Genomic DNA, 13,344 nt, shown 5'->3' with positions numbered 1-13,344 from the left:
TACATTGGAGTTGAAAGTTTAGCTAAAAGGGGAAATCTAGTCGACATTTTAGGGATGTTACTATTACAGGTGCTTAAAAACTTCAAAATACTGAATCTTCACATAGGTTTACGAAATTGAGGGCTAAGAGAGAAGTCATTGTCCTGAATTTGCTAACAACTTGTGTTGTAGAAAGAGCAAATCCTTGGAGGACAGACTATCCCAATGAAGGCAAATGTCCATTAGACTGAGGATGAACACTGTAGATAAATCATCTTATAAGAAGTGCATAGGTCTCCTAAGGGTATGAAAAATATTAAAAATTTATCAGACCACCTTGCAAGGTAGAGATGATCTTATCAAGGAACTCTAATATAGATATAATGTCACTAGATTTCTTGTGCTACTTGCAATGTGACTACTTAGATTAAGTCTCCTGTTTACAAATTTTAGCATTACTGGTCTCTTTCATTTGTACATTAAGATATGCAGCTGACCTTATCTTCTTGGGAATTCTGGAGTCCAGGTATTTTCCTAAAACTCTCTTTATATTAATGATTTTTCAGATTTCTTCAGCTACTTTTTCCCCACAGAGACGACATAATTAAAAATGCTTAGCAAGTCATGACAGTAGAAATGAGATTCTATAGAAAAAGGAAAATGACCCAGGGAAGGAAAAGGGAAAACATGGTAATGAGGATGGGAATGATCAAGTACACTCTATACATTTCTGAAAATGTTACATCAGCACCAATTAACTACGTGGCTAATATAAACTAATACAGTCTGAGGCTGCATTAAACACAGCTGCACTATGGAATCCAGGAAGTCTACAAAGCAAACATACTGGTAGTGTATTTTCAAAAAAAGAACAGAGGATCTAGGCTCCTCAGAAAATTTTATGTGTGGGGACCTGCCCCACCAGGAACTTAGGTCACCTGTGAAGAGGTGGCCTGGAACCGAGGAAAGGCAAGTGCAGTGCCTCTCGCCAGTTCCCCAGCCTCCCAGTGGGGAGTCAAGTCAAGCAAGAACTCATTTATTGATAGGCAGTAAGTCTCTTTTATACCAGAAAACCTCAAAACGCTAGGAGGGGGTGAAGGAACCAACCAATCATTTTAAAGGTCACCCTATTTACAAGTTGTTTATGTCCTGACACGATATCCTGTTTTTTAGTATCTTATCTTAGCATAAATAACTTGAGCTAACTTCCTTTCTCACTATTAGTCTTTAATCTCCATACAAACAACTCTAGCTAACTTCCTCTTAGACATCCTTTGTATCTAGTCTCTGCACAAACAGCTTAAACTAACTTCCTCTGGTACCATTTGTATCCACTCTCCGCGTAAACACCTTAAATCTTAAGCTCTATTTATCTGAATTTCTCTCTGGCACCCTCTTTGCAGCCCATGAATGTCCCACACTTATGTGTATAAAAATTCAGAGTACTAAAGTTGTTGCACTGTTCACAGTTAGCAGCAAAACAATTCAGGGTTTGGCACAATCTCCATAGGCATACTTTAATTTTCCATCACTATTTTATATTCTGTATTCATGTTTTCATATTTTACATATTGAAGCTTATATGGTTTTCTCTTCTATTATATGGTTCTGTACTCCATCAGATAACCCAAATTATCTTCTTTCCATTAGTTCTTAAAAGATTATGTAGGAAGTACACTTTATGCTTGGTTAATAATAAATTGAAAATTATTGAAGAGTAAGCTATAGCCTTTTAAAATGCATAAGGGCTCCAAACAGTTCTTTTGCAAAACTTGTACTAAGAGACTGAAATACTTTGTTTAAAATAGTGCTCCCTGTACTGGTAACTGAGACAAGTAATATGGTAATTGATTAGTGGTCAGGGTAGTTACATTTGAATTAACAATCATTCCCATTATGGAGTTAAAAACAAATCCTCTTCTAGCTTCGAGTTGGCAACTAGAAATTGGAACAAATTATTGACAACAAAGTAAGAATGTGATATACTATGTATTTTAAATAAGTTCTTTTTTATTTCAGTTGGGGGAAATTTATATCCCTATGTTGTTCAGGGTATCCTCTCATGTGAGAATTTCCTGCCTCATCCCCAAAGTACTAAGTTTATTTCTGTATGACATCATGACTAACTCAATGGGATTCTTTTATTGGGAAGCTTAACATAGTCATTGAGATGATAAGCACAATAATAAGCAACTGTTACATTAGATTGAGAATGTTACATTAGATTGAGAATTAGGAGAAAATGAATGACCAAATAAAGAAAAATTTCCATATATTCAGATTCTAGTTATGATTTTCCTCTATTCTACCCTTATTCCTTTCAACTTCATGTCTTTTTTATTTTCACTTTTGATGATCAATGTAATTGAAGATAGAAATGTAACAATTATGTCCTTGCAAATTGGAGTATACTTATGATCAAGCATTTACAAACTGAAGTACATTCATGATCATTGTCTAAACTTGAATCTCTTCAATATTATTTTTACTTTGACAATTATATGTTCTTATTTATTTATCTATTTATTTATTTATTTTTCTATCTATTTTTATTATTAAGAAATTTTCTGTTCATTTTACATACCAACCACAGGTGCCTTTCTCCTCCTTCCTCCAAACCCCTAGCAGTCATCCCCCCAACCCATCCCTCATTTCCACCTCCTCCAAGGCAGGGACTTCCATGGGGATTCAAGGAGAACCCTAAGAGGGCTTTTTGGAGTCCAATGCCTATGGTAGAACAATTTTATATGTTCTAATATGCAATATATATATGACTTGTCAGAGAAGATTCATTTTGAGCCTATACTTATAAAATTTTAATGAACTCAGAGAAATAATTAGGTAATCACCTTAGATAATTCTCCTTTTCTTTTTTTCAATTGAAAACAATTTTTTCATGCAATATATTCTGATCCAGATTTCCCCTTCCCCGACTCCTACCAAATCCCCCCACCTTGACATTCACCTAATTCCATATCTTCTTTTTGCTCTATTTGGGAAACAAGCAGTCAAACAAAAAGCAATCAAACCAGAAGAAAAATAAAATCACAAAGAAAAAGAACAAGAAACACATACACAACATACAAATTAAAATGAAATACAGTATTGAAGCAATAACATACAAGCAAAAATCAATAAGAAAAAAATTACAATCAGTACAGGACAAACTGTATACACAAACACCTTTGAGTTCTTTGGTCCACCCTTAAGTGTTTCTGATATCCCCACTGAGACTCCATCGGAGGAAACTAACTTTTAATTTGTAAATAGGTATCAGTTGGGGATAGCTTTGTCTTTACTAAGAACTAAAATATGCACATACATACATCCTTGAAAATCCATAATGTCAATTTTGTGACAATAATTGGCTCTAAATGGATAGGGAGTTACTCAAGGGAACATGTTTGCCTTCAGCCAAGGCTTGGGGCTAGTACTAGCACTATAGTAAGTGGAAGCCAATGATGTGAAATGCGTTACACTGGATAACAGAGTTCTTGAAACCCTAATGTTACACAAGACAAAAACGCTATTGTATTTTTCTACATATGATAAATTAAAACAATAAATGGAATGTTGCTATCATTTCAGGCAGTTTTTGGTTTCATTAAACCAGACTACTGTGTTAGTCATTTCATATGGAGAAAGCTATAGAAAAATCATTTTTACATTTTAAAATGTATTTATTTTGTGAATGTGCATGCATATGTGTAGGCATTGGTATGTCAAGTTGTCCACTGAAAGGTCAGAGGAGAATTCATACAAATTTGTTCCCATCTAATACCATGTGTCCTAAGCATTGAACTCTCTGGTCATCAGGCTTGGCATCAGACACCTTTGTTCTCTAAGCCATTGTCTAGATCAACAACAGATTTCATTCTATCGGTATAAATGTTATTTTAATTTTGTTTAGTAGAGTTTTATTTTAAAATACTATAACATGCAATGTGGGCAGACATTGATGAACAGTAGAAAATTCCCTTTGATTTTCTAATATTCCACATCTTGAATATCAATGCACAGTCACCTCCTTAAGAGAACAGCATAAGCTGAAAAAGAATAAAAGCCAAGTGTTCTAAGAATAGAAGAATATGAAAGAAAGTAATTTCAGTCTTGGTAGCAATATTGAAATGCAACCCTAGTCCTGGATTACTTAACAAATAAACATGTAATTCTGGGGTGAGAGGGGAGCAGAACTGCTGACTTTAATACTTTTTAATCATATTTACCTTTGCTGGGATTCCAAATGTATATTTCAACAAAGAAGTGATCAGCACTGAATTTAAGAGAGGAATCCTTCTAACGTGACTGGTAGTTTCCTACACATGAGGCCTCATTTGCTTCCTGAGTGAATAAGAGGTAGCACCTCTTCTACTCAAATGTTTATATATGAGGAACATCAAACACAAGCCCCATTCACACTAACATTTGCCTCCACTGAGTCCCATCATAGTCCCTTAAAATTTTTCTTCATTGTATTACTTTTTGTATTTGTGTTTTAATGAAGAAATATGTCTTATGCAGTAATATACTTAGTTTCTAGATGCATTCTTAAATAACCAAAAATAATAATGCTTCTAGAATCATTAGAAATAATACAGCACTCTTAAAGTACACAATTTATCAATTAAAACCCAGTAACAATGAAGCTTAAAAAGGCATAGCATGAAAAAATAAATGTGCTACTGTCGATTGAAATCACCAAACTACCTGCATGGAATGTAGTGTTTGGGTTACTCTACTATCAATTTATTACATTATACAGTCAAACCTAGCTTTAATTTCATGTAAAAATATTCACAAAAAAATATATAGCCACATTATTATTTCATTGTCTTTTAGTGCTCACTCTGGTATTTTATTGCCATCCTTCCTGAGAAGTCATTAATGCCTATCAGTGTTTTGTACCAAAACCTTTCTAGGTGCAATTACAGGTAGGTAACATACATGCAGGACCTATTCTTGTTGAATTAATGATGCAGCTCTGGTCTATGTTCCTTAGACAGAGTGATTCCTTTCTGCATAATTTTCAAATGAGAACTTCCAAGAATCCTGGTCTAAATGGCATACTATTGTCCGATTAGATCTACCTAAAGTCCACAGAGCCTTTCAGAGGCTCACTGATGTAGAGTCTTTATGACAGAGTATGCAAAGACACCCTTCTGCTTTTTATTGCCAGTTTGAAACCTGGAACAGAAAGTGGTCATCCCTAAAAACAGATACAAGCAAACAACACTAGACAGACTCAATTAGCAGGTTGTGTCTGAATGTGGTGTGTGTGTATGTGTGTGTGTGTGTGTGTGTGTGTGTGTGCCACAATAATAATTAAACAAGAAGATATCATGAATTTAAATGGAATGTGGAAGGCCATGGAAGTTGTTGGAGGGAGGAGGGACAGAGGAAATAATGTTACTGCATATTAATTTAAAAAAGAACTGCCTTATAAAGGGAATATCAGAATTACATGGGAAAGTTAAAATGGTGTATACTATTGATTATTGATGGTTCCTTAGAAAATCAATTTCATTTCCATGTCTTAAAATGTAATATTCAAATTGAGAAATTATCATAATTCACAAAATATATTTAAAATGTATTCAAATACCATAAAACTACAATTTTAAACATATCTATATAAAATACAAATAAAATTATTTATAGGAAAGTTTTGAGATGCAATCACTCTCAGTGACCATCGGCATCATATATAATAATGAAACAGAAGAAATATATGTAGGAAGACATTGTTGACTCTCTCACAGCAAGCAGTATCCCCTTTCCCAGCCACCTTTAAGAACACCCAATGCCGTGATGTCTGCAGTCCTTCACTCACCAATTCAAATTACATTTTAGTCAAATTATCCCTTTTACTAAACGTCAGTGACCATTCTTTATATTAATGACAGATCTATTTCATTATAATAGCTTGTTCTTAGATGTGATGTGCTAATATTCCTACCTTCAGCATTTGATTTTCATTGTCAATTTGAAAGCATTAAGAATCATCTTACAAAGGCTAAAGAAATGAGTCAATGGGTAAGAGCATTGACTGTTCTTCCAGAAGAACCCAATTTGATTTCCAGATCACTCATAGTGGCTCACAACTATCTGTAACTCCAGCATCAGCATATTGTACACTCTTTATAAGCACCAGACACATACATGGTAAAAAGAATATATGCAGGCAAAATACCTCTATACAAAATTAATAAAAAAAAAAGTTTTAAAAAGAACCACTCAGAATCACATTTCTGGGAATATCTGTGAGAATGTGTCCAAAGAGCTATATAAGCAAAAGGAATCATTATGGTTGATTATGAGTGGCACTGTTTCATGGGCTAGAGTCCAGTATGGTGAAAAGGCCATATCAACATTCCTCTCTTTGCTTCTTTACTTCCAATACAAGGAAAGAGCATGACATGATTTTCATGCCATAATGAACTACTGCTTCTTAAATCATGATCCAAGTTAAATCATCCTTTACTTAATTTACTTTTTATCAGATTATTATATCATTGTTGTTGCAATAATATGGAAAGTTACTAATACATTTTCTACATTATTTATAATGAACCAACAGATATAGACTAATGTACTAAGATCAAGTGGAAAGCAGATAAAACTAGTCACATGGAAAGAACTGTTATATTTTATGTTGTTAAATCACATTGTAGACTAGAATTAGGGTAAAAAACATAAAAATATTTCAAAACCCTATGTTTATTCTTTAATAAAAGAAAAGGCTACAAATATAAAAATGGATTTCAAGAGTAGAAAAAATTAACATTTATCCTTTACATTATAGATTATAAATTCATTCCTGACCAATCTTTGAGATTATGGTGACTCATCATGTAGCAGGAAATAAGATACAAAATAATAATCAAAAGGTACTTACACTTCTGTATTTCACAATGTATTCTAAAATAGGGGCCCCTCCATCATCTTGTTTGGTGATGCTGATTTTAAAACTCTTCCCACTGCTTGGCTGTCCATGTATGGAAGGAGGACTTGGCTCCCCTAAGAAGGAACACAAAAGTTCTTCATGAACTCCTTCTTCACATTCCTAATGATGCTACTTCTTAATTAAACCAACACCTTATGTACTCCAAATACATGACATTTTACTTGGTTTACTTTAGATGTTTTGTCTTTTTGTGTGGCATAACCTGATGCTCACTCATAAAATAAACTTTAAAGTTCAGATAGTTTAGTACAATTTCTAAGCTTAAAATGGGAATTTCCATGTTATACTAAAGAGGTTCATTAAATAATGCCACTATATACAGAAGAGTTTCATTTAAAATGACACTGTGATCATTTTCTTATAATAATAGAATTTTGAGATAATTAAAAATTAGAAACTAAATTTTCAGCATTAAATTTTAATACATCCTTTACATACATAGGATGTATTTATTTATAGACTTAAAACTTTAACTTAAAAATAGTATATTTAATAGTTTGCTTACATTTCATAAATTTATGTAATGAAAATTAAATCATTTTCACTTCATTCCCCTTTCTTTCCTGTTGAAAACCATCTCTACCTTTCATCTTTCTCAGTGAGCAACCACAGAATTTAATTGAGTGTGAGAGGAAGTTGTTTAATATGGAAAGGACAGCATATCAGTGGCTACAACACTGAAGAAAAGGACACTCCTTTCCTCAGCCAACAACCAGTTGTCCCTCGGGGAGAGGTAGGGCTTTGGGAGCTCTCTCTCTTTATCCATGATGAAAAGTTAGTGCCCAATCTCTTATAGGTCTAATGCAGATAACCACAAGCACTGAATGTTACTTTATTGTAACATACAATTTATTTTAAAAATGAAAAATACAACAATATGGGTTATTTTGCAGTCAAATAGATAAAATAATGTCTTCAGTTTGTATAAAATTTAATCAACCCATAAATAAAAGAATTGTATTATGAGAATGGAGAAAGGGGCATCACATGATGGATTCTGAGAATATTGCCCAGACTTGGAGAGTACTAATTTATTGTGGCCAATTTTGGTTGACAACAAGCAGATTCATGCCCAGATTTTGCAACAGCAATGTTCAGTCCTCTTCACTATATTATTGTCTTATATTATAAAAATAATATGAAGGTAATTCCTTTTAATATTTAAAAAAATAGATAAACCCAGTTGACTTAAAATAACTCAAAACAGGATAGTTTTGAGAAAAGGCCACAGATGATTATGGGCCTGCTGTAGTCACATTTGTAACAGATTAATTGAGTTTGGTATTCCTTTTTCTTACAGCTCACATGAATTGTAGAATAATAACTGTGTCTCATTAACAGAGAGGACACATAACCATTTTCTATGAACATAATATAATCTGCAGACATAATCTTATCAATCGCACTATAAATATGAGATATCCTAAGAGCAGATTTAGTTTTTATATTCCACTATGCTCTTTCTTTTCTTCCCAACTTTAGAGAAATGCTGTTTTTATAGTCCAAGATGCCACTAACTCAGAAAAAAATCAACAGAGAGATAATTCACTTCCCTAAAGTATTGAAATGCTTTTCTGCATTTAAAAATCCCATTAAATTCTCAAGAGAAGGATCTGGTGACAGAGAAGAGGGTAGAGATGACTACTTACGGACTGGCAGTGTCTGGAATATTTCTGTTTTGCTGTAGTCCCCTTGCCCTTTTCCATTTACTGCTGCAACCCTGATTTCATAAGTCGTATTTGGTTCCAGGCTGCTCAAAACAACCATTGCTAAGAAAACAAAACCAAACCAAACTTGAATCCTTAGCAAGTGGGGTGCCATTCATTTTACATTCTCAGAATGAAATAAATCAGGTCATATTTTAGCCTATTTCACTCCGCTCACTTGCATGTTTTATTATAACTTATTTTCTATTATCTACTGTACCAAACCTGGGTTTATAATCACACACTTACAAAAGGCAGAGCTAAAAATGTACAGAAACACATCTCAAAGGAAATCCATGGTGGCACATGCTAAGCCCCAGGGTTTCACACATAATTTTGAATTTTGCTTCAGGTCTCATACCACTACTTCTTTATAATTTTCTTTTACTTTGTCCCCAATGTAGCTTTAAAAATTCTATCATTGTGCCTAGGTGATACTGCTTATATTTGACAGCAAAAAAAAAATAACCAATGGAGATACCATATCACAGCAAACTCCTTGGTTTTATGCTATAATCCCCAAAAATAAAAGAAATTATTTTTAATTAAAACTATCTAGTGGGAATGGTACCTCTTGATTGTAATCAATCATCATGCATCTTTATATTATAATCAATCACAGTCTAAGTTAAAGGGATAATTCATAAGAGGAAATATGATTAGTCATAAACAATGATTAAATTCTACTCAAGACAAAATTTATAAAGTTATTGGTTTCAACTGTGATTAAAACTTGAATTTTATATACTTTATTTTAATAGAATTATTATTTCTCAGCCGGGCAGTGGTGGTACATGCCTTTAATCCCAGCACTTGTGAGCCAGGGAGATGTCTGTGAGTTCAAGGCCAGCCTGGTCTATGGAGTGAGATCCAGGACAGGCACCAAAACTCCACAGAGAAACCCTGTCTCAAAAAAAAAAAAAAAAAAAAAAAAAAGAATTATTATTTCTCTCAGTAGAAATGTGTTTCAAGGTATACTATAATTGTCTTTCCTTTATATAAAATACAGAATGCATTATGTAAATTGCCTAACAACAGATAATTGTTAATGTCAATGCATAATCCAGAGGTCAACTAGAGATTATTGTCACAATTTTTGATATGATTGACATATAATACTTGTACATACTATCAGAGTACTAAGTGACATTTTTGTACAAATCCACAATGCATAATGCTAAAATGAAAGTTATGAAATATAATTCTCAAACAATTAATTATTTTGTGATGAATTCTTGAAAATCCTTTATTCTAACTTTTCCTTGGCTTTAACACCATGCATATGCTCTAAAAACAGCAGAAAAGATACACTTCCATAATGAAAAGTTTCTATATTTTTATCAATTTCATTATCTGAAAAGAAAATCAAATCTACTTTGGAAAATACATGACCAGTCACCACCTCCTACTATAATAGATGATATCAATGTTAATAAAGGTGACTGACACAGGGAAACACTTGCATGGATAGCAAGAAACATTCGAGGTTAAATATATGATGGCAGAACATGCTAAGACTTGCAAGGTTTTCAGGGAATACTTCCCCAGCAAAACAGCATGGAAATCAATGAATATATAATTTAAACCCCAGAATAAGTATTTGATTTAATAGGTCAATGCTCAGATGAGAGTAGTTATAAACTTTTTTTTTTTTTTCAAATGAGCGGGAAACTCATTTGTCTAAGATTAAGTGTAGTATACGGTTAAAGGCTATAATTGCTGTTCATGAGGAATGTACCTTCTTAATATAATGTTAGCAATTTCATAAATTATCACTAAGCATGAGCTGAAGAAGGACAAGAATAGCTGTACAATGGTAGGAGGTAGAACCCCCACAAGGCCTCCATCCTATAGAAAGAACTACAGGCAAGTAACAAATCCTGAGAGCAGGAGAGGTTGTTTTCTGCCTGGAAGAGCACACCAGTTAATTTAACCAATGGTCAACCCAGAAAATAGGGACACAATTAACATTATACAGACTGAGCAAGTTGTAGGTATGTGTTAAGGATTATATATGAAAGTAACAATAATTAATGAAAAAATGAACCATGAGTGTGAAAGAAAGTAAAGAGAGTTACATGGAAGGGTTTTGGAGAGAGGAAACCGAGGGGAAACTGATGTAGTTATATAATAATCTCCAAAATCTAAATAAATAAATAAATATTAGTTAAAAATTCACTATATTTTAACAGTTTTGTTATTTACTACATATTGAATTATAATTATATTTCACATAATTACAGTATATAGTTAATATATATTGAATAGAACTTAATACAATTGAAAGAAAAATGAGTAAATTCTCTAAAAGTAAAGAATGCAAAATATGTATTTATTCCTCAAGACACTAATGAATGAGTTCTCTGGACAATCAACATGATCCACTCAGTGTGGGCCGACCTTGAACCACATTCTTCTCATCCTGGTAGAACATGACTGCTGCAACAAAGGAGCTCATGAGAGAACCGTGCTGTAACTAATTAACAGTCTCTGAAGAATCCCAGTACTGACATGTATTGGAGACTGCTGAAAGAAGCCATGCGCTTATTGGCTGGCCTCATCACCCATTGGGATCCACTAACTCTTAGAAACAGACTGTCTCTGAATTCTTTAAATAAATACTTAAAATTAAATATCAGAGTCAAAAAAGTATAGAAGTACATTGAAAGCAAATAGAGCTGAAATTATTGTTTTGGGTCAAAGAGTTGCCCATTATTGTGCATTAGTGGAAAATAGAACTATTTTAATATGTGGTTATAGATACTAATGGACATTTAGATCGATGATTTACATTAGTGTATCATGCAATAACATATCAGAGATTATAAACTATAGATGCTTCCACCACAGCCAACAACTTTGATTAGCTATTTAATCCTCCTTATTTCTATGATTAAAAAAAAAAGATGAACCTGTAGTAAAATATTACTTTAAGGTGAGTTACTTTTGTTTGTGTTGCATTTGTTTAACTCCGTGAAGCTGTGTTACTGCGCCTGTCTAAAACACCTGAAGGTCTAATAAAGAACTGAACAGCCAATAACAAGGCAAGAGAAAGGATAGGCAGGGATGGCAGGCAGAGAGAATAAATAGAGGAAGAAAACTGGGAGTGGAGATCTAGGAGTCAGAAAAGGAGGAGGACTCCAGCAGTCAGCCACCCAGTTACACAGCAATTCATGGAGTAAGAGTAAGATTTACAGAAGTAAGAAAACGGGAAAAGCCCAGAGGAAAAGATAGATGGATATTTTAAAGTTAAGAAAAGTTGGATAGAAAATAAGCAAGATAAGGCCAGCATTCATAATTAAGAATAAGCCTCCATGTATGATTTACTTGGGAGTTGGGGGGGCACCCCTCCCCAAGAAGAACAGACACAACAGCAATGTGAACCTGAAAGCATCATCGTGAAGACACGCAGACTATTCTATGGCCATTTTAATCAGGGAACCAGGAAAGCTAATTCATTTGTCATGAAAAGCTAGCAAGAAAGAAGAGCAACAGAATTCAATGCTTAGTTTCAATGTTGAGTATAATTCCCTATGAATCAGTGTGGCATTGATGACATTTTAAATTTAGAGGTCTATTTTTGGTTAAAATTGGTAAAAGCTAAGCCATTAAATTACCATCATATATATTGCAAGGAAACCTTTAGCTTGATACTGGAACCGGAAAACCATATATTTATATTTTACTGGAACTGTTTGCGCATTTCCAGGAAAATCTCCCACTTCTAGGTGTTGCCTTTTTCAGACACTTCACAGAGGCTGCGAAGCCACAGACCTCTGACTAACAATGGGACCCTACTTCTTTAGTTACAGGATGCATCATCAAGTTTATTTAGCATATTTCATCACATTAACCTGTTCTGCTCTCTATCACCGTTGCTCCATGTAGTGAGTTTCATATCAGAGCAATTTTCAGGGCAGAGTAGCAAAGAGGGTAAAAATATGGTCTCAAATATTTTACAATGCTGAACTGAAACACTCACGGGAAAGTGAATAGTAGGAGGACCTATAGACATTTTTCAAAATTGTAGGTACTAAGTCTGAAATCCAACTGATTGATGCAAGGTTTCCAAGTCCATGTACAACAAGTCAGTTTGTTTTCAAGTCTGGCCCAATGAAAGCTTGCTCCAATAACCCTTATTATGACTATCCACTTTTTTTGTGAAACTAAAGATTATTTTGTCACATAGAAAGAGTCACATACATGGTTCAAATTAAAGTGAGAAAAAGAAATAGACGCCAAGGGGGTAGTGCCTGAATCTGTAATTTGACTTGCCTTACTTGAAAAAGGAGGATATATCCCTTAAATCATCCATAATTTTACCAAACACAGTTTCTGAACACCTAAGGTGGAGCCTGAAAGCAAACCACCACTTGAAAAATGCAAGGCTGCCCACTCTGTAAGAGAATTGCACCTCAAACTATGAAGTCAGTTAATAGATTTATTTCCTTCCATGTACCCATACACTCGGACAATAGAACTATGGACTGATGTGTGGGATGGCTCCTTTCACTATAATTTATTAGAAATTCAAAAGCAAAAATTACAACTCTGTGTAACTAGATTAAAACCTACTATATGTTCTCTAAGGACAAACTGTATAAATGAATGCATATCCCAGCCACATTAAGTCAGCATGACTTGGAAGTCCTACGCTGCTTTGTTAGGTACGAGTTTTATAAAGAAGCAGGTTTC

At 33.8% G+C, this 13,344-nt stretch overlaps 1 protein-coding gene across 2 annotated transcripts in view; it reads right to left on the bottom strand.

Moving 5' to 3' along the window:
- Ncam2 (neural cell adhesion molecule 2) overlaps positions 1 to 13,344 on the bottom strand; it is a 431,206-nt gene that overhangs the window by 48,452 nt on the left and 369,410 nt on the right. For both annotated transcript variants that reach the window (XM_052741042.1, XM_052741043.1), the window contains exons 13-14: positions 8,593 to 8,712; positions 6,875 to 6,996 (exon numbers count right to left, since the gene is read on the bottom strand). In XM_052741042.1, coding sequence (XP_052597002.1) covers positions 6,875 to 6,996; positions 8,593 to 8,712 — 242 coding nt within the window. The remainder of the gene's footprint in view (positions 1 to 6,874; positions 6,997 to 8,592; positions 8,713 to 13,344) is intronic.

The sequence above is a fragment of the Peromyscus californicus genome, unplaced genomic scaffold (assembly GCF_007827085.1).
Source record: "Peromyscus californicus insignis strain IS unplaced genomic scaffold, ASM782708v3 Scaffold_16__1_contigs__length_79575227, whole genome shotgun sequence".
Classification (NCBI taxonomy): domain Eukaryota; kingdom Metazoa; phylum Chordata; class Mammalia; order Rodentia; family Cricetidae; genus Peromyscus; species Peromyscus californicus.
This window is presented reverse-complemented; position numbering and strand designations above follow the sequence as displayed.